The following is a 24,210-nucleotide window of genomic DNA, read 5'->3' as shown; positions in this document are numbered from 1 at the left end:
TACTGAGCAAAATATCCTCTTGAATTATACACCCAGCACATGGAACCTTACAAAAGGACTACAGTGGTACCTGGGGTTACAGGTGCTTCAGGTTACTGTCTCTGCTAACCCAGAAATAGTACCTCAGGTTAAGAACTTTGCTTCAGGATGAGAACAGAAATTGCGTGGCGGCGGCAGCGGGAGGCCCCATTAGCTAAAGTATTACCTCAGGTTAAGAACAGTTTCAGGTTAAGAACGGACCTCCAGAACAAATTAAGTTATTAACCAGAGGTGCCACTGTATATGAGTGGACTCTCCGTGCCCTGACTGCAGCAAAAGGATTGATACTGATGAATTGGAAAAATAAAAATGCGGCTCCTTTGTACGATTGGAGACTCACAACATATAAACAACTTGCATATAAATGCAGACTTGCCATGGACAAGTTCAATGAAATTTTTTATCCATTTATACAAGCACTGTTAGTAGGTTAAGGTTACAATAACAACCTTGTAAAATATACAGTTTGGGGTTTCCCCCCCTCCCCCATTCATTTCCCCCTCTCCATAGTTTCTGGTTTTTTTCCCTCTCTGTTATTTACGTCTCACCACGTTTAGTTCAAGTATAATTAAGTACTTTTTGAACTTTCAATAAAGATTTTTTAAAAAAAGAAGTTAGACTGCTTATTTGGCTCCTCTTGCTTTGCTTAAATTAATAAAAGCTTTCTTCCAAAGAGTACATTGAGGTAGAGAATTCAAAAAAATGTGTTTTAAGCCATGAGCAAAATATTTTTGTCACTCTTCACCTCTGAAACATCTTATCTATAGTCATGAAGTATGTGAAAATTCCTACTTCCCCATTTAAAATATTTTATTTATTGAAAATCAAAGCAGTGCATACAAAAAACTCCAAGTCAGAAAAACACGTGTCAGCCTGATGCAATCTCACTTTATGCAAGGTAAGTATGAAAAACAAAACAAAAAATTAAAGGAAGGGAAGAAAAAATTAATGAGTAAGACTACTAGCAGCCCAGGGGAAAGGGACCGCTGACGTCCTACCGCTGCTTGCTTACAAAAAGGAAATGTTCTTTCATTTCTGCCTCCTCTCCCACACCTCTTTCACGCCAATGCCCCTTGCAAAGGAGAGGGAAGAGGCGACCCTCCCTCTAGTGATCCCAAAGATCAAAGTCTGACACGCATCTCCCTGCATTCACACGTTACAGGAGTCAGGCACAGCTTCTCCGTGAAGTTCTCCCAAGCCTCGTCCTTTGCATGCAGGAAAGGGCTCAGATGCACAAGACCCGGAAAGATCAGTGTCTGGAGCTCAAGTCTCCAGGAGGGACCTAGCAAGCTCCTGGCAGCCGCAGATCTCCCTTAGTCCGCGGATATTCCTCCCTTAGTCCAGCATTTCCCCCGTCTGGAAGCAATGCTCAAGTCGTCTCACCTCCTGCGAAAGAGCCTTTCTCCTCCAAAGCCTAGCAAGAAAAAGCTCCTTCTGCCTCTTGCCCCGCAAAAGCCCCTGATCTCGGGGACTGGCGAGAGAAAAAAGCAAAAGCCCCTTCGCCTTGTGGGACTCCCCACTCCTGGGCTCCTTTCCTTCTGTTACGGAAGGGGGGGGGATGTCTTCTTCACCTTCTTCGCTACAATATATCCATTTATTCCCAATTGTCAATGTCAAAAGGGACTAAAATCTATAAAATCCATAGAAAATCAACGTGCCAATTTGCTCAATTTCTCTAGGACTCCATCACCCCTCCCCTGTCCTCCATAATCCCTCAGGTAAGGTGTCAAGACCCTAATCCTGTCAAATCACTCTGCCAAGCCTTTCCTCCGGGCAATGCCAGGTGGCAGACTGTGCATACATGGACCATTGTCTTCCCATCACCGGCACTCAGGAAGCGCTTATCTGCGCATATCTCCTGCATATTCCCCCCTCCCTCTTCCATATGTTAATCCGGTGTAACCCAACCTCTCCTTAATATATTCATGATGACATCTGTGTAACCCAACCTTTCCTTAATATATTCATGATGTAACTGGGATGTATTTTGCACTGTATTCTGGGACATGGAGGGAGTTTCAAAAGTTCATGTCACCCCTTTCTCGCTGTTCAATCTCGTCTTGAACCTGTTGCGCAATAAACTTGGATCTTCTGCAGTTTGCTCCTGTGCCCGGCTGAGCTCATTTTCTTCTGCTAGAACCCGCGGACTTAGTCCGACGAGCTGGGTGGCAGGGTAGCTCCGCACCCAGATTTTAGCCGTAACACTTCTCAGACGCAAAGGCTTCTGAGAGATTTAGTTTTAGGCTTTGGCCCTGAGCCCCAGGATCTTGGGGTTGTGGGAGGGTGCTTTAGAAAAACAACAACCCAGTAGGGTAACTGTGCCCCTGAAGGACCAGGTGCGCAGCCTGGGAGTCATTTTGGACTCACAGCTGTCCATGGAGGCGCAGGTGAATTCTGTGTCCAGGGCATCTGTTTACAAGCTCCATCTGGTACGCAGGCTGAGACCCATCCTGCCTGTGGACTGTCTCGCCAGAGTGGTGCCTGCTCTGCTTATCTCCTGCTTGGACTACTGCAACGCGCTCTACGTGGGGCTACCTTTGAAGGTGACCCGGAAACTGCAATCAATCCAGAATGTGGCAGCTAGACTGGTGACTGGGAGTGGCTGCCGAGACCACATAACACCGGTCCTGAGAGATCTGCATTGGCTCCCAGTACGTTTCCGAGCACAATTCAAAGTGTTGGTGCTGACCTTTAAAGCCCTAAACTGTGGGATGTGAAACACAAGAGCAGTCAAGTACAACATTCCTAGAGTGAACATGTTTGCACATGGGGAGGGATGTTTGTCCAGCCAGCAGGTAGACTTCCTGTTTCCCTCTGGGCTGGGACAGACTTCCTCTACATGTGACTAGAGGTGGGTGTGGCCTCACCTGTGCAGGTAATGATATAAACGGCCTTGGTCCTGTATACCTGAGTGTCTCCATCCCCATCATTCTGCCCGGACAGCGCCAAGGGCCTTCTGGCAGTTCCCTCATTGCGAGAAGTGAGGTTACAGGGAACCAGACAGAGGGCCTTCTCGGTAGTGGCGCCCGCCCTGTAGAACGGCCTCCCTTCAGATGTGAAGGAAATAAGCAGCTATCTTCTCTTTAAAAGACATCTGAAGGCAGCCCTATTTAGGTTTTTAATATTTATTGCTGTATTGTTTTTAACACTTGACTGGAAGCCGCCCAGAGTGGCTGGGGAAACTCAGCCAGATGGGCGGGGTATAAATAATATATTATTATTATTACTACAGTGGTGCCTCGCAAGACGAAAAGAATCCGTTCCGCGAGTCTTTTCGTCTTGCGAAGCAAGCCCATTAGCAGATTAGCGCTATTAGCGGGCTTAGCGGATCAGCTGATAAGCGGCTTAGCGGATCAGCTGATAAGTGGCTTAGCGGATCAGCTGTTAAGCAGCTTAGCGGATCAGCTGATAAGCGGTTTAGCGGCTTGGGAAAAAGGGGGGGGGAACCCGCAGGAACTCGCAAGACATTTTCGTCTTGCGAAGCAAGCCCATAGGAAATTCGTTTTGCGAAGCACCTCCAAAATGGAAAACCCTTTCGTCTAGCGGGTTTTCCGTCTTGCGAGGCATTCGTCTTGCGGGGCACCACTGTATTATAGAACATTCGTGGGCTGTTGGAAAACACCAGAAATCACCATCGCATTCTGTAACGAAAAGAATCTTAGGCAGCTAGCCTTTCTCAACTTAGCCTACCTCCCAGGTCTGTCGTGATGATGGCCAATGTAGGCATTCAAAAGCTCTTTAAAGGAAGGATGTGGCAGAATATGTTTAAATAAGCCAGAATGACCTAAGAAGAGCTGGGCTGGATCAGGCCAGTGGCCCATCTAGTCCCCCATGTTGTTCTCGCAGAGACCAGCTGGGTGCCATGTTGCAGCCTCTCCGATTTCCTCTCAACCCTCAGAAGGGTGCAGGAGGTTCGGTCTGCCCTCCATCTTGTCCCCCTTCCTCCAGTCTAGGACAGATGGGACGGTCCGTGAGGCTTCTCTGAAGTGCAAAATGACAACAGCTGCAATCCTGCTAACCGCGTCTCTCTTAAGTCCCAATTCACTCAACGGGGGCTTCCTTCCATGGACTCGCTGCTACGGCCCGTGTTCATGGAAGACAATCTTACCCGGCTACGAGTGATTGCCAAAGAAGGAGGCGACTTCCAGGAAAATGAAATTAAGAGGGCTGCAGCTGAAGGTCATAGGGCTCTCAGGAGGAATCCTTTCCACCTTGGGAGTCAAAATGCAGTCAGTCATGGATCATTATGCCCAGTGCAACAACAACAATGCCCAGTGCTTTTTTTTCCTTAAAAAATGTTAGGGGTATTCTCATTTCCCCACTCATATTGAAAAACCACCCCCCAATGAGGCCAAACGTAGATTCACAATTTAAAAAAAATGCTTTATTGGTTTCAAAACCGTACAACCAAAATCTTCAGTAAATGTTATAAACAAAATAGAAATAAGCAGTTCTTCATTCATTGTTTGATACTTGTTTGTACACTATTTTGTAATTAAACTTGACATCCGATCTTCCCATTATGTTCTCAAATTAAATTCTTTAGAACCACACATTGACTTTGTTTCTCCTTGTTATTTAACTTACATTAGATTTTGTAAAATTGTCCTTCTTAAAGCAGAGAAGCTCAATCAAAACCTGCTAACGGATTTATCATTTGACAATATTATTTGACATAGACCTTACAAATATCCCATTCTCTAGTAATCTTTTTCATCTGAGATATCTCATAACCTTGCTGATAAATCTCGCTAATTCAGCATATTCTTAATTTACTTTGCCAATCCGATCCAATTTGGTTGGGATATCCTCTCCCTTCCATCCTTTTGCAACCAGATTTCTGGCAGCCACTGTGGCGTACGTAAGTACTCTCTTCTACTTTTTTTGGAATTCCATTTCCCATAATTCTTAGCAGGACAGCCTCTGGTTTCTTAGGGAGAGAGCATTTGAACATTTTCTTAAGTCAATTGCAGGTCATTTCCCAGAACTGCCTACTCTTATTACAGTTCCACTACATGTGGAGCTATGTACTTTCAGCCTCCCTGCATTTCCAGCAAATTTTTGTCCTAGATCTAGGACATTTTTTGATTCACAAAATGTTTAAGGGCATGCGTACCCCCCACGAGCCCCCAGAAAAAAAACCCCACTGATTATACTGCAAGGGGTTTCCAACACACCTTTGGCTGGCGAACTAGTCTCAGCTTCATCTCCCACACAGGAATGTTGTGCCATGGAGCTTTTCAGATATGGGCAGGGGAAATTCTCTTTCTCTACCATCCTCATCCAACCTTGTATAAATTGAAGATCTGGAATCAGATTCAATTGCCATTTCCCACAAGCCCTTCCTTCCTTCCTTCCTTCCTTCCTTCCTTCCTTCCTTCCTTCCTTCCCTCCATCTCTTCCCTTTTCACTCCGATGCAGAGCAAATTGACACCAAGGGAAGAGTCATCCCCACAATGATGCTGGGGAATAGAATGGAGCATCTCCTGCTCCCCGCTGCCCCTTCACAAGTTGCAATATACAAAGTCACTGGAATGTGCTTTGATAAGAGAGAACACTATGAAGCTCTTTTATTCCTCTTTTTTTAAATAATAAAATAAAATTCATTCCAGTTGCACCTTAGAGACCAAGTAAATTTGTTATTGGTATGAGCTTTTGTGTGCGTGCACACATCTTTTTTGTTTATTTTTATTTTGTTTCGCCTACGGCAGACCAACACGGCTACCTACCTGTATCTTTTTTAATAAATATTTTTATTAATTTTCACAAATAAACCAAATCATCACAGATGATAAAAATGGGAAAAAAAAGATTTCAAACAACTGTATTCACATAGTATTAAATCCACGTTATGGCACTGAATCCCTCCCCCTGGTTCCTTGTGTTATCTCAATTTATGCATGTCAATCAAGACTTTATCTCTGATTACCTCCAAGTAATGGCAAGTTCTTAAAGAAATGGGAGTGCCTGATCACCTCATCTGTCTCTTGAGAAATCTCTATGTGGGACAAGAAGCTACAGTTAGAACTGGATATGGAACAACTGCTGCGGCGGGGTGCGCTCCCGTCGTTCGGTCCCAGCGCCTGCCAACCTAGCAGTTCGAAAGCACCCCTGGGTGCAAGTAGATAAATAGGGACCGCTTACTAGCGGGAAGGTAAACGGCGTTTCCGTGTGCTGCGCTGGCTCTGGCTCTGGCCAGAGCAGCGATGTCACGCTGGCCACGTGACCCGGAAGTGTCTCCGGACAGCGCTGGCCCCTGGCCTCTTGAGTGAGATGGGTGCACAACCCCAGAGTCTGGCAAGACTGGCCCTTACGGGCAGGGGTACCTTTACCTTTATGGAACAACTGATTGGTTCAAAATTGGGAAAGGAGTACGGCAAGGCTGTATATTGTCTCCCCGCTTATTTAACTTATATGCATAATCATCATGCGAAAGGCTGGGCTGGATTAATCCCAAGCTGGAATTAAGTTTGCTGGAAGAAATATCAACAACCTCAGATATACAGATGACAAAACCTTGATGGCAGAAAGTGAGGAGGAATTAAATAACCTTTTAATGAGGGTGAAAGAGGCGAGCGCAAAATATGGTCTGAAGCTAAACATAAAAAAAACGAAGATAATGGCCACTGGTCCCATCACCTCCTGGCAAATAGAAGGGGAAGAAATGGAGGCAGTGAGAGATTTTACTTTCTTGGGCTCCATGATCACTGCAGATGGTGACAGCAGTCACGAAATTAAAAGACACCTGCTTCTTGGGAGAAAAGCAATGACAAACCTAGACAGCATCTTAAAAAGCAGAGACATCAACCTTGCCAACAAAGGTCCGTATAGTTAAAGCTATGGTTTTCCCAGTAGTGATGTATGGAAGTGAGAGCTGAACCATAAAGAAGGCTGATCACCAAAAAAAATGGGTGCTTTTGAATTATGGTGCTGGAGGAGACTCTTGAGAGTCCCATGGACTGCAAGAAGATCAAACTGATCCATTCTTAAGGAAATCAGCCCTGAGTGCTCACTGGAAGGACAGATTGTGAAGCTGAGGCTCCAATACTTTGGCCACCTCATGAGAAGAGAAGACTCCCTGGAAAAGACCCTGATGTTGGGAAAGGGCACAAGGAGAAGGGGACGACAGAGGACGAGATAGTTGGACAGTGTTCTCAAAGCTACCAGCATGAGTTTGACCAAACTGCGGGAGGCAGTGGAAGACAGGAGTGCCTGGAGTGCTCTGGTCCAGGGGGTCACAAAGAGTCGGACAGGACCAAACAACAACGAGATTTAATTGTTAATAAGATCAGGCACATTCCTTATGGCAAACATGTCATTGGGCATTCCAGTGACTGTTGGCATCCTCCTTGATGAGCAAATAAAAATGATTAGAGCTGAGTTTAATGAAATGGGGAATGAAAGTGGACTAGAGAAGGATGAAATGCTACATTTTTGTATATATATTTTGTACAGATTGCTCTTGGAATGGCACAAAAGAGATGAACAGGTCAAATCTGTAAGGATACACTGAGCAAAGGACTTGGGGCACAACATTCAGATTGCAGGTTGGGAAAAGTTATGGAAAACGGATTTGAAATTTAGGGCTGAAAGAAAACTATATGAAAATTATGTACCGGTGGTAGTTGACTCCTAGTAAGCTAGCAACAATGTATAGAACCAGTACAAATACCTGCTGGAAATGTAAAGAGAAAGAAGGTACCTTTTATCATATGTGGTGGCTGTGTGAGGTAATAAAAGCTTTCTGGGAGATGATATATAATGAATTGAAAAAAAATGTTTAAAATAACTTTTGTATATATATAAAAAAAGAAGCTTTTTTATTAGCAGGAAAACCTCTTATGCATGTGACAAAAGCCACACGGTTGCTACTAGGCTAGAGGTGGAACGAAGACAAAATCCTGCCCAGAGAAGAATGGTAAATCAAGCTATTGGACCATGCCAAGATGGCAAAACTGACTGGAAAGTTCAGGAACCAAGAAGACAAAAACTTCAAGAAAGAATGGGGAAAATTTATAATTTATTTAGGAGACTACCGTAAGCAAATGAAAACATTAGCAGGATTTTAATCTCACTTGTAATGTAACAAATTTGATGGATAATATGGATAGATATAAAATATAGATTTGATAATAATAAGCAGTTGAAAACGTTGACATTAGGACCCATGGAGGGAATGGGGGTGTCTCAAGATTCGGAGAAAACTCTGTATATGGAAATGAATTTGGTTTTGTTGTAAATCTTTATTTGAAAAATCAAATAAGAACTAAGAGAGAGAGAGAGAGAGAGAGAGAGAGAGAGAGAGAGAGAGAGAAGGATGAAATGGAAAATGGAAACAAAGAGGACACAGAGACTTCAGGGAGCAATTTCGATAAAGGGTTGCCAGAAAATGGAAAAGCTCTTCGCAGAGGAATGAAAAAGTAGAATTGTGATATCGGAGGAGTGGAATGAAGCCATGGATAGAGAAATGAAGAGACACCCTGAGCCAGCAGAGAGAGAGTTGAGAGAGAAAGGTCTCTGTCTACAACCTGGAAATTCAGTTAATGAATACACAATAAAAAAAGGATTGTGGCATACTATTTTAATATATAAATAGAATAAACTCTTGTGTGGACAAAGATGGAAAGATATTTTAACATTTACTATGGAGGAATGGTTGAAGTTAATAGAGGTAAAGTTCATATGTTTGTTTAGAGGAAAATGATTGCTGAAATTTATTAATAGCAATAATTAGAGAACCTCCTTTGGACTTTTTGTTTATAAAGGAATATGAACTAATCAGATACATTTGGAATAGAAGACTGGGAAAATATTACCTAACAGAAAGTAGATCTGTTGGATGTCATTCTAGGGTGAATATTTTTAATAATTTATTTTATGTAACAGACAGGCGGGAGAATCAGAAGTCATTTTCTCTTTTCTTTTCTTCTATATTGTTTTCCTTTGGTATATTCTCTTATCCATCTCTCTTTGTTTCTGTTTTTTATTTAGATTTGTTTCTTTTATCTTATTGTATTATTAAAAATCTGTAACAAAATCTTATTTAAATAACATTTCCTGCACTCCCAACATTTATATGCTTTCTATTCTTTATGGAGTCTCTGGTGTTTTTTAAGGTTTCTCTGTGAGAAACATTTCCCACACTCTACACACTGGTAAGGCCTCTCTCCTGTGTGGACTCTCTTGGGTATAAGAAGCTCCAACTTTTCAGAAAAACATTTTTCACACTTCAAGCATTTTTAGGGCTTGTCTCCTGTATCGATTGTCCAAGGGATTATGAGATATGCTTTCTAGGGTTCCGATTTATTATGATTTCTCTCGTGCCTACGAAGGTTCTTACTCTTGGTAAATAATTTTCCACATTCCGTGCATTTGTAGGGTTTATCTCCTGCATGACTCTTCTGATGGATCATAAGCCGCCATTCGCTAGCAAAACATTCCTCACACTCTGTGCATTTATAGACTATCTTTCCTGTGTGGATTCTCTGATGTTTCAGAAGACCGTCTCTTCTCGAAAAGAATTTCCCACACTCTGAGCATTTGTAGGGCTTCTCCCCTGTGTGGGTTCTCTGATGAAGCACAAGACAGTGTTTCCTAGAAAAACATTTCCCACATTCCAAGCATTCATGGCATCTATTTACTGTATGCTTTTTCTGGTGCCCCTTAAGGGTATGTGAATGAGAAAATATCATTCCACATTCCAAACATATATATGGCTTTCTTGGGTGAATTCTCTTATGTCTCATAAGATGTGCTGAAACAGAAAAACATTTCCCACAATCTTCACATTTATAAGGCCCCTCTCCTATGTGCACTCTCTGGTGTTCATCAAGGTCTGCTAGGCTGGCAAAGTGTTTTCGACATTCCACGCATTTGTAAGGTTCCAAATTAGTATGATTTCTCTCGTGTCTACGAAGGTTCTTACTCTTGGTAAAGACTTTTCCACATTCCGTGCATTTGTAGGGTTTCTTTCCTGCATGGCTTTTCTGATGGATGATAAACTGTGATTCGCTTGTAAAACATTCCTCACACTCTGTGCATTTATAGGATATCTCACCTGTGTGGACTCTCCGATGTTTTACAAGACTGTCTCTCCTTGAAAAGCATTTCCCACACTCTGAGCATTTGTAGGGCTTCTCCCCTGTGTGAATTCTCTGATGAGTCACAAGACCCTCTCTCCTAGCAAAACATTTCCCACATTCCAAGCATTCATGGCATCTATTTACTGTATGCTTTTTCTGGTGCCCCTTAAGGGTATGTGAATGAGAAAATATCATTCCACATTCCAAACATATATATGGCTTCCCTGGGTGGGCTTTCTTATGTCTATTAAGATGTGATGAAGTAGAAAAACATTTCCCACAATCTCTACATTCATAAGGCCCCTTTATTGTGTGCACTCTCTGGTGTTCATCAAGGTCTGCTAGGCCGGCAAAGCATTTTCCACATTCCCTGCATTTGTAGGGTTTCTCTCCTGTGTGGATTCCCTGATGGATTTCAAGTTCTGACGGCGAAACAAACCTTTCCCCACACTCCGCACATTTATGGGGCCTCTCTCCACTGTGAACCGTCTGATGGCTCAAAAGGGCAGATTTATCAAGAAAACATTTCCCACACTCTGTGCATTGATAGGGTTTCTTTCCTGGGTGGATTATCTGGTGTTGAACAAGATCTGATTTTGTGGGGAAGCGTTTCCCACACTCCAAGCACATATGAGGCTTTTCTCCTGAATGGGTTCGCTGATGAATAACAAGTTGTGGCCTACAAGAGAAGGATGACTCACAATCACTGCATTTGTGGCATTTCTGTCCTTTGGGGATTTTCTGGTGTACAAGAAGCTGTGATCTCCAGAGAAAACTTTTCCTGCACCCATCACATCTGTGGGGCCCTGTGTGGATTCTCTGATGTTTCACAAAAACTGATCGGCTAGGGAAATTTTCCCCACACTCCAAGCATTTATATGGTTTCTTTCCCGAGTGGCCCTTCCGATGGATCACAAGGACAGTGTGCTGAGCAAACGATTTGCCACATTTCATGCACTTATAGGGTTTACCCCCCTTATAGATCTGTTGACGTCTCACCAGTTGCCGCCGTCTAGAAAAGCTCGTCTCCGACTGTAAGTATTTGTGTCGTTTATTTCCTGTGTGGACTCTCTGGTGTTCAGAAAGCTGCAATTCCTGAGGGAAACATTTCCCACACTCCAAGCATTTGTACGGTTTTATTCTTGCGTGGGCTCTGAGATGCTTCACAAAATCCGAGAGTGGGGAATGTTTCTCTCCACACTTCCGGCAGTGATAGGAGTTGTCTGTTGCATGGACCTTCCGATGGAGCACAAGGACGGATCGATGAGAAAACGTTTCCCCACACTCTGCACACTTATGGGGTTTTTCTCTTTGGCGGGTACTTTGGTGGCTCAAAAGCCCTGAACTCTGACCAAAACATTCCCCACTCTCACTGCCGTTCTGGGCCTTCTCTCCTGTGTGGATTCTCTGATGTCTGTCAAGAGCCCACGTGGAGGCAAAGCACTCGCCACAGATTGGGCAGGTATATTTTCTGCTGGTGTCATCTGCTTAGAGAGAAGGGTGGAAAGTTAGTCTGAGTCTGGAAGAGAAGGAACCACACAATACAAACTGAATAATGGTTGTGCTATGATACGCAAGATATGAAGCCTGAACCTGTGAAAGCTCTCACACCCCACCCCCCAATTTACATTAAGTGTAGCCAGGGGTAGGCCCAGATTTGGGCATATTGCCCACAGCCCCTCTGTTCTCCACACAAAGTGGCCTCACTTTAGTCATCATCATCACTTTTAATTTGAAAACCGTCTTTCTGTCTTACGATACCCAAGGCGGTTTACAAGCTGAAGAAACAAAGAACGTACACCATCTAATGTGATAATAAAACATAACTTTAAAATAAGCAACCTACATCAAATAAATTAGCATTCAACAATCACTAGAATAGTATAAAATAATATTAAATATTATAATAGTATAAAATAATTAAAAATTATTATAATATTATAAAACATTATAATAGTATAAAATAATATTAAATATTAAATATCAGCATATAAAAATTAAACAGAAACCCACTCTTAGCAATTACAATAAATAACTTCCAAGCTACAATCATTAACACAACAGCAAGCCACAGTGTATAACATAATACAGTGGTGCCTCGCAAGACGAATGCCTCGCAAGACGGAAAACCCGCTAGACGAAAGGGTTTTCCGATTTTTAGCGGCTTCACAAGACGAATTTCCCTATGGGCTTGCTTCGCAAGACGAAAGCCCATAGGGAAATCTCCGGGGACAGCGGGGAAGCGCAGCGCGCCTTCTCCTCTGTTCCCGGACCTGTCTTGAAGACTTGCGGTGGGAGGAAGGTTTTTCCTCCCCACCGCCAACATTCAGAAGGCTGTTCTGAAGGCTGGCGGTGGGAAGAAAAGCCCTTTTCCCCTGCCAGCCTTCAGAAGAGTTCCCCGCAGGGCTCTCCAAGCTGCAGATAGCAGCCTGCTGCCCCTATCCGCAGCTTGGAGAGCCCTGCAGGGCTCCCCAAGCTGCGAATGTCTGCCCCGCGTGATGGGCGCTCTGCTTAAGAGCGCCCCTTGCGCGGGGCAGCAGGCTGCTATCCGCAGCTTGGAGAGCCCTGCTTCAGAGCACCCCTCGTGCGGGGCAGCAGGCTGCTATCCGCAGCTTGGAGAGCCCTGCGGGGAAGTCCTGCAGGGCTCCCCAAGCTGCAGATGTCTGCCCCGCACGAGGGGCACTCTGCTTCAGAGGCAGCCCTGCAGGAACTCTTCTGAAGGCTGGCGGCGGGAGAAGGGCTTTTCTTCCCACCGCCAGCCTTCAGAAGGCTGTTCTGAAGGCTGGCGGTGGGGAGAAAAGTCCTTCTCCCCCCGCCAGCCTTCAGAAGAGGTCCGGGGACAGACTGTCCCCAGACCTGGTCTGAAGGCGGTCTCCCTAGGAACGCATTAATTGATTTTCAATGCATTCCTATGGGAAACCGTGCTTCGCAAGACGAAAAACTCGCAAGAAGAAAAAACTTGCGGAACGAATTAATTTCATCTTGCGAGGCACCACTGTACAAGGCTGCCATCCAGATCACCTTATCATTGGGGTCAGGTTCCCAGCAGCATTTTTGATGTTTCTTGCTGGCTAGGTGACTAAACTTCCAAACTTTTCCAAACATAGCTTTTTTCGGCTGTGGCTCCGATCTGGTGGAACGCTCTGCCACAAGAGACTAGGGCCCTGTGGGACTTGACATCTTTCCGCAGGGCCTGCAAGACAGAGCTGTTCCACCAAGCCTTTGGCCAGGGCACAGCCTGACCCCTTCCTTTGGTAATCCTCACAGAACTCTAGCCCAATGCTTGCCATTAATTTGATTTTGAATTGATTTTAGAACGCTGTGTTACTTTTATTGTTGTTAGCTGCTCTGAGCCCGGCTTCGGCTCGGGAGGGCGGGGTATAAATAAAATATTGTTGTTGTTGTTGTTGTTGTTGTTGTTGTTGTTGTTGTTGTTGTTGTTGTTGTTATTAAACCTTGTCATGAGGTAGTGATAGGTTGTTACAATCCCACACCCCACCTTGAAAGCTACATTGAACCGGCACAAGGAAGGTGTGAGTGCATGGCGGACTTTGGGCTTTGAAATTTCAACACTGCCCCGTAAAACGCCGAAATTCGGTGCCCCAAACAACTCTCCCCTTCCAGTGTTCCTCATTGTTGTGGTGCCCCCAGGGGCTCCCTCTTGGCTTGGTGTTCCCCTTAACCTGCCTTTGGTGAGTGTGACACTCTCCTCTGGCGCAGTCTGTGGCATAATGTCACTGTCTGCATAAATTGCTCCTTATTTCTTCTTTCCAGAAGATTCCCCGGTGCACAATGACCTCTGGATTCCTCTTTAACAACAACAACAACAACTTTATTACTGTATTTTTCGCACCATAGGACGCACCGGACAATAGGACGCACCTTGTTTTAAAGCGGGGAGAACAAGAAAAAAAAATTATCCCCCTCTCTGCCCAGCGCCCCTTCAGCGAAGCGGCAGAAGGCGCTGCGCAGAGAGGGGGAGAATTTCCCCCCTCTTGTTTTCCCGCTCTAAAACAAGGTGCCGTTCAGGCGGCTACCTTGGAAGCCTGGAGAGCGAGAGAGGTCGGTGTGCACCGAACCCTCTCACTCTCCAGGCTTCAGGTTCCTTTCGACCTGCTCTTTGGGGCTGGCGGGGGGGGGAGCCCACCACCAGCCCCAAAGAGCAGGTCAGGGAGCAGCGGAAAGGCGCAGCGGAGAGGCTCCTACCATAGCCGCGCATCACCTCTCCAGCTGGGAGAGGGTCGCGGGGGGCTGCTTTAGCCCTGCATGCGCTCTCCCGGCTGGAGAGGTGACGCGCGGCTATGGAGGCTCCTGCCATAGCCGCGCGTCACCTCTCCAGCCGGGAGAGGGTCGTGGGGGGCTGCTTTAGCCCCGCGCGCGCTCTCCCGGCTGGAGAGGTGATGCACGGCTATAGAGGCTCCTGCTATAGCTGCGCGTCACCTCTCCAGCCAGGAGGGGGTCGCGGCTATGGCGTCTTCGCTCCATAGGACGCACACACATTTCCCCTTCATTTTTGAAGGGGAAAAAGTGCGTCCTATAGAGCGAAAAATACGGTACTTATACCGTGCCCAACAGGGTGGGTATCCCCAGCCACTCTGGGCGGCTCCCAACAGAGGACTAAAAACAAAATAAAACTTCAAACATGAAAAACTTCCCTACACAGGGCTGCCTTCCGATGTCTTCTAAAAGTCAGTTAGTTGCTTATTTCCTTGACATCTAAAGGGAGGGCATTCCACAGGGCATATGCATGTGAAAACCATTTAGTCGCTGACCTACCTGGACTGGCTGGGCGACAGTAGGAGTGCTCCAGCAATAACATCGCTCCCAGGGAAAGGCACTTCTGCATCGTTCTCCTTGGCTTTCAACTGATGGCTTGGCGGAGGATCACGACGGATGTGGAGCCGCCTCTTTTTACCACCCTGTATGAAAATAGAACTTTCAGCAGTGGCCTCTCATTGGTCTATGAGATAATAATAATAATAATAATAATAATAATAATAATAATAATAGTAATATATTTATGCCCCAGCCACTCTGGGTGCCTCCCAACAGAATTAAAAGCACAAGAAAATATCAAACATGAAAAACTTCCTTAAACAGGGCTACCTTCAGGTGTGTTCTAAAAGTCAGATAGTTGTTTATTTCCTTGACATCTGATGGGAGGGTGTTCCACAGGGCAGGAGCCCAACATTTTGAATTGCACCAACACTTTGAATTGTGCTCGGAAACCTACTGGCATTGACTGACCAGCAAGAAGACCTTGGGGTCATAGTGAACAGCTCAAAGATTTTGGCCCAGTGTGTGTACGGAGTCTGTGAAAAAGGCAAATTCTCCATACAATATCATAGTGCCGTTATACAAATCTATGGTGCAGCTGCATTTGGAATAATACAGGTCACCGCACGTCAAAAAGCATTTGGGGCTTTTCAGAAAAGCAAAGTGAGAGGTGACACGATAGAAATTTATAAAATTGTGCATGGCAGGACAAAAGTGGAAAGGGTGAAGTTTTTCCTCCTCTCTCAAAACACTTGAATTTGAGGACATGAATGTTGGAGGATTCAAGACAGAGAACACCTTCAGCCCCTCCATTGTTTCAACTTGTCCAGACCATTATGTGTCTCATGGATCCTTAGAGTTGCCATATTTCAAAAAGTGAAAATCTGGACACAAGTTTTTGAGCTTTTTCTGGGCAGGGCAAATTCATGGAAATTTACCAAATTCTACACCTCTGACATGGGTTGCTGTACATCTGGATTTTTCCAGACATTACAGCAATTTCCACCCGGACAGCATTTCTGACAGCCAGATCCTGGCTATTTCAAGGAAGTTCCAGATGCATGGCAACCCAACAATCCTGTCTGCCAATCTACCCACCGCCCCGCACAACCAGAAGCTTCTTATGGGAAGCCTGTTATGTCCTGAAAATCCCTATTGTTTTCTTGCCACCACCAGTGCAGGATTAAACCCTGTGGAGGCCCCTAGGCAGTCGAGATCTCGGGGGTCCTCTTGTAAATGGTATCCTAATAAGTTTTTACCAACCAACAATTTAAATAAGCCAATTTTGATCCACCACCAATTATTTCCAATGATACTGCTGCAGTCTAATAGAGCATCCACCGATTTTAGGAACAAAAGTCCAAGGGGACTTCACCTCCCCCTTTACTCTCACATACACACCTCACTTTCCATGAAGGTTTTCAAGCAGAGGTTGTAATGTATGATTTAGCTGAATTTGGCACTATGATCAGAATTCTATGGCAAAAGAAAATACAAAATAGGACACAAACAACAAAAAACCAGAAATGCAATCACCTGACTTCAGGAGGGTGGAGTGAGGGCTCTGGGATGGTGCCAGAGCCCTGGCCCTATCTATCTATCTATCTATCTATCTATCTATCTATCTATCTATCTATCTATCTATCTATATATCTATCTACACACACAATTATTTGTGCCTTTTTCATTACAAGTTTTCGTATTCCATTGATTTACTCACACAATCATAATCATTGACTTCCCTTCCCCCTTCCAGATTCCATACTCTCTAATTCTACCACTCCCTGCTCTTTCCCTCACACATCCGCTTAGGAAAGCATGTGTCTGAGCAGTTTCTGCCTTGCCCCACTCCTTTCCAGGGGAAAACTTGCTCTTTAGGATAGTTATAGATAGGTAGCCGTGTTGGTCTGCCATAGTCAAAACAAAATAAAAAAATTCCTTCCAGTAGCACCTTAAAGACCAACTAAGTTAGTTCTAGGTATGAGCTTTCGTGTGCATGCACACTTCTTCAGAAGAAGTGTGGTCTTTAAGGTGCTACTGGAAGGAATTTTTTTATTTTGTTTTGTCTTTAGGATAGGTTGGATCAAAGGCCAATATAAGAAGCAAAAGAAACACCAGAATTACAATTATCTGGCTTCGGGGATGGCAGAGCAAGGGCTCTGGTATGGTGCCAGAGCCCTGGCACTGCATTCTCTTATATATATATTTATGCTTTTTTCTTATATATATATTTATGCTTTTTTCCATTACAAGTTTTCATTTTCTATTCAATTTACTCACACAATCATAGTCATCAACTTCCCTTCCCCCCCTTTCCATGGTTCTAGATATCTACCCATTACAACTGCATATTCCACTGGCTCCATTGCAGGGGGTTGGACCCTCAGATCCCCTTCCAACTCTACAATTCTTTGATTGTATGATTCAGCCTCTCTCCACTCTTTCCCTCACACATCTGCTTAGGAAAGCACATGTCTGGGCAGTTTTCCCCTTGCTCTGCTGCTTTCCAAGGGAAAAACTTGCTCTTTAGGGATAGGCTGGATCAAAGGTCAGTCTGGGGGAAATCTGAATTGCTGCTTGCTCCTCCAACTGAGCACGAAAGAGCAGTTTTGGAGGTTAGGTGGGGGGCCAGTAGTGTGGATAAGCTCTTAAGACGCATACCTCCCCTCTCCTACTTCTCCCCCACATTCACACATTACATGAGTCAGCTGCAGCTTCTATTCTGTGATAAGCTTCAACAGGAAACCCTGCAAGTGACCTCTGTCTTGCTCCAATGTGCTTTTCCTTATCAGAACAATCCTGTTCCGCCTCTTCCCCTTCCTGCCAAGAAGAGTACCTGAGGGCTGATGGGATAAAGCAAAAGTGCATTGATTGCACTGTGAGGCTTCTCAAGCCTTCTTTCTTATCCAGACCCAAAGCCTTCTGGGAGATGTAGTTTCTTCCAGAGTTTCTCAAATTTGGGTACCCACCCTACAAAGTCTCATCATTCCTGACCATTGGTCCTGCAAATAAAGGATTATGGGAGTTGTAGTCCAACAGCAACTGGGGGCTCAAGTTTGATATACAGTACAGCACAATATAAGGAGATTCCAACTAGACTTACGAAAGAACTTTCTGATAATAAGAGCTGTTCGACCGTGGGAACGGTCTCCCTTGGGAGGTTGCAGAATCTCCTTCCTTGGAAGTTTTGAAGCAGAAGTTGGATGGCCATCTGTCATGGATGTGTTAGCTGAGATTCCTGCATTGCAGGGGGTTAGACTAGATGACAGTCGGGGGCCCCTTCCAGTCCAAATGTTCTATGATTCTATTAAACAAAAGAAGCAAAATAAATATAATTATCTGGCTAAAGGAAGGCAGAGTGAGGGGCTCTGGAATGCTACCCGAGCCCTTGCACTACTCATTCATTCATATATACATTATAAATAACATTACAAGAGTCGGCTGCAGCTTCGTTTCCCAAAACTGCCTAAGGGCATCCTGCAAGTGACCCATCCAATGTGCTTTTCCTTATCACAACAATCTTGTTCTGCGTCCTCTCCTTCCCACCAAGAAGATTCCTTGAAAAGGAGGGCTGAGGGAGAAAGCACAATCCCATTGCATTCTGGGGCTCCCCAGTCCTTGTCTTCTTTCTTATCCAGACCCAAAGCCTTCTGGGAGATGTAGTCTCTTCCAGTATTTATCAAACTTAGGTACCCACCCAACCAATGTTAGACTACAAACACCCATCATTCCTGACCACTGGTCTTGCTGGCTAGGGATGATGGGAGTTGTAGTCCAAAAACACCAGGGGATTCAAGTTTGAGAAAAAATGCTTGCAGCTCAACCCTACGTAAGCTGTTAGGTATGGGATCCGGGAAGGTGCTTTTTAAAAAAACACAACTTAAAACTGTAGAGTGTTGAAAAACAGGTGCTGTATGTTTGTTCAATTGCACTTTAATTGCTTCTTTTATTTCTTATTTTTAATCCTATTTTTTATATTGCCTATTACAATTGAATGGGTTAGCTGAGTTTCTTGCATTGCAGGGGGTTGGACTAGATGACCGTCGGGGCCCCTTCCAATCCAAAGATTCTATTATTCTATTAAACAAAAGAAGCACAAGAAATATAATTATTTGACTTAAGGAAGGCAGAGTGAAGGGCTCTAGGATGCTACCCGAGCCCTTGCACAACTCATTCATATACAGTGGTACCTCAGGTTAAGTACTTAATTCATTCCGGAGGTCCGTTCTTAACCTGATACTGTTCTTAACCTGAAGCACCACTTTAGCTAATTGGGCCTCCCACTGCCGCTGCGCTGCTGCACGATTTCTGTTCTCATCCTGAAGCAAAGTTCTTAACCCGAGGTACTATTTCTGATTATGGGATGCGGGAGGGTGTATTTTTAAAAAACTGAACTTAAAACTGTAGAGTGTTGAAAAACCGTTGCTGTATGTTTGTTCAATTGCACTTTAATTGCTTCTTTTATTTCTTATTTTGAATCTTATTTTTTATATTGCATTTTATTGCTATTACAATTGGAATTCCATGGCACAAGAAAAGACAATATAAGAAGCAAAAGAAACACCATAATTACCATTATCTGGCTTCGGGGAGGGAAGAGCAAGGGCTCTGGTATGATGCCAGAGCCCAGGCACTGCATTCTCTTAAAAAAATATATGCTTTTTTCCATTACAAGTTTTCATATTCCATTCAATCTACTCACACAATCATAGTCATCAACTTCCCTTCCCCCCCCTTTCCATGGTTCTAGATATCTACCCATTACAACTGCATATTCCAATGGCTCCATTGCAGGGGGTTGGACTAGATGACCCTCAGATCCCTTTCCAGCTCTACAATTCTTTGATTGTACGATTCAGCCTCTCCCCACTCTTTCCCTCACACATCTGCTTAGGAAAGCGCATGTCTGGGCAGTTTCCCCCTTGCTCCTCTCCTGCAAGCATTGTTTCTTAACCTTGAGTCTCCTGGTGTTTTTGCACTACAATTCCCCAAAACTTGCTCTTTATGGGTAAGCTGGATCAAAGGCCAATCTGGGGGAAATCTGAATGGCTGCTTGCTCCTCTGAGCACGAAAGAGCAGTTTTTATGGGGGGGATTCAAGAGTAAGTGTGGATAAGCCCTTAGACCCGTGTCTTCCCTTTCCGGCTTCTCACCCACATTCACCTGTTACACAATTCAGCTGCAGGTTCTCTTCTGTGATGAGCTCCCAAAGGACACCTTTCAAGCGACCTCCATCGTGCCCCATGTGCAGCCTTCACAGAAAGGCTTTTCCCTCTAAAGTCCGATTGCAAACCCCTTGTTTTTCCTCCTCCTGATAAGGAGGACTCAGGGGAGAAAGCAAGAGCCCATTGCATTGTGGGGCTTCCCACGCCTGGCGTTCTTTCTTTTCCAGACCCAAAGCCTTCTGGGAGATGTAGTATCTTCCAGTGTTTCTCAATCTTGCTCCTGTTTTTTTGGACTACAATTCCCATAATCCCTGGTCCCTGGTCCTGCAAGCAAAGAATGATGGGAGTTGTAGTCCAACAACACCTGGGGACTAAAGTTTGATATACAGTACAATATGATATAAGGAGATTCCAACTAGACGTACGAAAGAACTTTCTGATAATAAGAGCTGTTCGACCGTGGGAACGGTCTCCCTCGGGAGGTTGCAGAATCTTCTTCCTTGGAGGTTTTTAAGCAGAGGTTGGATGGCCCTCTGTCATGGATGTGTTAGCTGAGATTCCTGCATTGCAGGGGGTTAGACTAGATGACCCTCGGGACCCCTTCCAGTCGAAAGATTCTATGATTCTATTAAACAAAAGAAGCACAATAAATATAATTATTTGGCTTAAGGAAGGCAGAGTGAGGGGCTCTAGGATGCTACCTGAGCCCTTGCACCACTCACTCATTCATTCATTCATATATATGTTATATATAACATTACACAAGTCAGCTGCAGTTTCTCTTCCCAAAACTCCCTAAGGACACCCTGCAAACACCCCCCTAATTTTCCTTATCACAACAATCTTGTTCTGCGTCCTCCCCTTCCCACCAAGAAGATTCCTTGAAAAAGAGGGCTGAGGGGAGAAAGCAAAATCCCATTGCATTCTGGGGCTGCCCAGTCCTTGTCTTCTTTCTTATCCAGACCCAAAGCCTTCTGGGAGATGTAGTCTCTTCCAGTATTTATCAAACTTAGGCACCCACCCAAACAATGCTAGACTACAAACTCCCATCATTCCTGACCACTGGTCTTGCTAGCTAGGGATGATGGGAGTTGTAGTCCAAAAACACCTCAAGTTTGAGAAACAATGCTTGCAGCTGAGCCCTATGTAAGCTGTCATTTATGGGATCTGGGAGGGTGTTTTTAAAAAAACAAAACACAGAACTTAAAACTGTAGACTGTTGAAAAACAGATGCTGTATGTTTGTTCAGTTGCATTTTAATTACTTCTTTTATTTCTTATTTTGAATCTTATTTTTATATTTCATTTTATTGCTATTACAACTGGAATTCCATGGCACAAGAAAAGACAATATAAGAGGCAAAAGAAAAACCATAATTACAATTACAGTGGTACCTCTGGATGCGAACGGGATCCGTTCCAGAGCCCCATTCGCATCTGAGTAGAACGTAACCCACGACTGTGCATCTGAGCATGTGCGGGTCATATTTTGCCTCTTCCGCGCATGTGCATGATGTCATTTTGAGCGTCTGCGCATGCAAGAGCAGCAAAATCCAGAAGTAATGCATTCCGTTACTTCCGGGTTGCTGGGGAGCGTAACCTGAAAACACTCAACCTGAAGCATATTTAACCCAAGGTATGACTATATCTGCTTCGGGGAGGGCAGAGCAAGGGCTCTGGTTTGGTGCTAGAGCCCTGACACTGCATTCTCCTTTTCAATTTTTTTTAATGTGCTTTTTTCCATTACAAGTTTTCATATTCCATTCAATTTACTCACACAATCATAGTCATCAACTTCCCTCCCCCCTCCATGGTTCTAGATATCTACACATTACAACTGCATATTCCAATGGCTCTATTGCAGGGGTTGGATTAGATGGCCCTCAGATCCCCTTCCAACTCTACAATTCTTTTGATTCTACAATTCAGCCTCTCCCCACTCTTTTCTTCACACATCCGCTTAGGAAAGTACACGTCTGGGCAGTTTTCCCCTTATCCCACTCCTTTCCAAGGGAAAAACCTGCTCTTTAGAGATAGGTTGTATTAAAGGCCAAACTGGGGGAAATCTGAATTGCTGCTTGCTCCTCTAACTGAGCATGATAGAGCCGTTTTGGGGGTGGGGTGGGGGATTCAAGTGTAAGTGTGGATAAACCCTTAGACCCGTATCTTCCCTCTCTTGCTTCTCACCCGCATTCACCCGTTACATGAGTCAGATGCAGCTTCTCTTCCGTGATGAGCTCCCAAAGCGACCTGCAGTGCGGGAAATGCTTCTACCAGAGAGCCTGTTGCATTGTGGGACTTCCCACGCCTAGCGGTCTTTCTTATCCAGACCCAAAGCCTTCTGGGGGATGTAGTATCTTCCAGTGTTTCTCAAACTTTCCCCTCCCTGGTTTTTTTTGGACTACAATTCCCATAATCCCTGGTCCTTGGTCCTGCAAGCAAAGAATGATGGGAGTTGTAGTCCAACAACACCTGGGGACTAAAGTTTGATATACAGTACAATGTGATATAAGGAGATTCCAACTAGACGTACAAAAGAACTTTCTGATAAAAAGAGCTGTTCAACTGTGGGAATGGTCTCCTTTGGGAGGTGGCAGAATCTCCTTCCTTGGAAGTTTTGAAGCAGAAGTTTGAGTAAAAATGCTTCGTGTTGAGACCCAGGTAAGCTGCTGTTTATGAGGATCTAGAAGAGTGGTTTTTTAAAAAACTACTTAAAACTGTACTGTTGAAAAACAATTCAAATCACCATAGCACTGGGCAACAAAAAGGAACCAAACCACTCCAGGATAAAATAAAACACAGCAATAAATTGTGTAGATAGGTGGTGTGAGTGGGTGTCTGTGTGGGGGGTGAGGCTCAAGTACAAAACGTGTGTTCCGTGTTCAAATTAAGGCATAAGACGGGAGGGCAAAGCTGTGACCACAACCCAGGCAGAAAACTTTGTTCCTAGCATCATCTACTCACAGAGGAAGAGAAAGGGGAAGACAGGGTTTGTTTCTGAACCCGGCACTGTAGAAACCTCAGAACAAAGGAACATAGGAATCTGCCTTACCCCGATTCACACATTTGTGTCACTTGAAACCAGATCACACGAAAATTGCTGGTGGCCTTGGTGGACCACTTAATGCCTTTTCCATCTGTTGTATCAACTGTAATGCACTGCGGTAGATGCTGCATGTTTGTTTAATTGCATGTTTATTTCTTCTTCTATTTCTTCTATTGAATCTTATTTCTCATATTACATTTTATTGGTAATACCATTGGAATTCCATGGCACAAGGAAAGACAAAGTAAGAAACAAAAGAAGAACTAGATTCAGGAGGATGGAGGAAGGGCTCTAGTATAATGCCAGAGCCCTAGCACTGCATTCTCATTCTCTCTCTCTTTCCATTACAAGTTTTCATATTCCGCTCAATTTACTCACACAGTCATAGTCACTGACTTCCCTTCCCCCCCTTTCATGGTTCTAGATATTAACGCATTACAACTGCATATTCTTATTACTCCATAATTTCCCCTCTCCCTCCACATTACATCTTCATATACTTTAAACTGCTGAATTTACTCCAACCCTGCTTAACCTGTTTGACATGATTTTTCAGATATTCTGCAAACATTTTTCACTCCTCCTTAAATACTTCACCTTCCTGGTCTCCTCTTCTATAATTCATATTTGCTAATTCCACACGTTCCATCAATTTCATTTGCCATTCCTCCTTCGTTGGCGTTGTTCCCTCTGTCCATTTCCGAGCATATATCATTTGGGCTGCTGTGATTGCGTCAAGTAACAAATCATTTTGATCTGTGAGGACATACTAATATTCCTAATAAGGAGATTTCTGGTCTTTTTATATAAGTCCTTTAAAACACCCCCCTCCATTTCATTATATATCATCTATATTGTTATAGATCATCTCCCATAAATCCTTTGCTGATTCACATGTCCACCACATATGATGAAATGTACCCTCCATTTCTTGATATACCAGAAATACAATTAAAATCAATATTTCATACAAACCACCACAGACCAGTTTGGGAACCCTTGTACTAGAGTTTGGGGTCCGCCCGCAAAAATGGGCCTGTTTAAACAATATGCTCCTAAAGATCAATGGTGCTGTGATTTTCAAGTACTAAACTTGGTGCACAT

General features: G+C 44.2%; 2 protein-coding genes across 5 annotated transcripts in view; one reads left to right on the top strand and one right to left on the bottom strand.

The window, feature by feature from the left end:
- The window catches only part of LOC309336632 (uncharacterized protein), a 40,079-nt gene extending 21,140 nt beyond the window's left edge, over window positions 1–18,939 (top strand). The window contains exon 7 of the transcript XR_014154058.1: window positions 18,901–18,939. The gene's annotated coding sequence lies outside the window, so the exon portion shown is untranslated. The remainder of the gene's footprint in view (window positions 1–18,900) is intronic.
- LOC309336587 (uncharacterized protein) lies at window positions 8,606–22,370 on the bottom strand. Of its 4 annotated transcripts, none has more exons than XM_081852587.1 (4): window positions 22,248–22,370; window positions 20,487–20,686; window positions 14,898–15,040; window positions 8,606–11,608 (listed from the first exon to the last, which is right to left on the bottom strand). In XM_081852587.1, the coding sequence occupies exons 3-4, from the start codon at window positions 14,965–14,967 to the stop codon at window positions 9,330–9,332; spliced, it is 2,349 nt and encodes a 782-aa protein (XP_081708713.1). In that variant the 5' UTR covers window positions 14,968–15,040; window positions 20,487–20,686; window positions 22,248–22,370; the 3' UTR covers window positions 8,606–9,329. The 4 variants fall into 4 exon arrangements, with proteins under 4 accessions (XP_081708713.1, XP_081708714.1, XP_081708712.1 ...); XM_081852588.1 differs by lacking the exons at window positions 20,487–20,686; window positions 22,248–22,370 and adding exons at window positions 17,734–17,899; window positions 18,001–18,170; XM_081852586.1 differs by lacking the exons at window positions 20,487–20,686; window positions 22,248–22,370 and adding an exon at window positions 18,001–18,170.
- Window positions 22,371–24,210: the final 1,840 nt, after the last annotated feature.

This window comes from Podarcis erhardii (genome assembly GCF_964252035.2).
Source record: "Podarcis erhardii genome assembly, chromosome: 2".
NCBI classification, from domain to species: Eukaryota; Metazoa; Chordata; class Lepidosauria; order Squamata; family Lacertidae; genus Podarcis; species Podarcis erhardii.
Note: the sequence above shows the minus strand (reverse complement) of the source record. Positions and strands in the feature narration are given on the sequence as shown.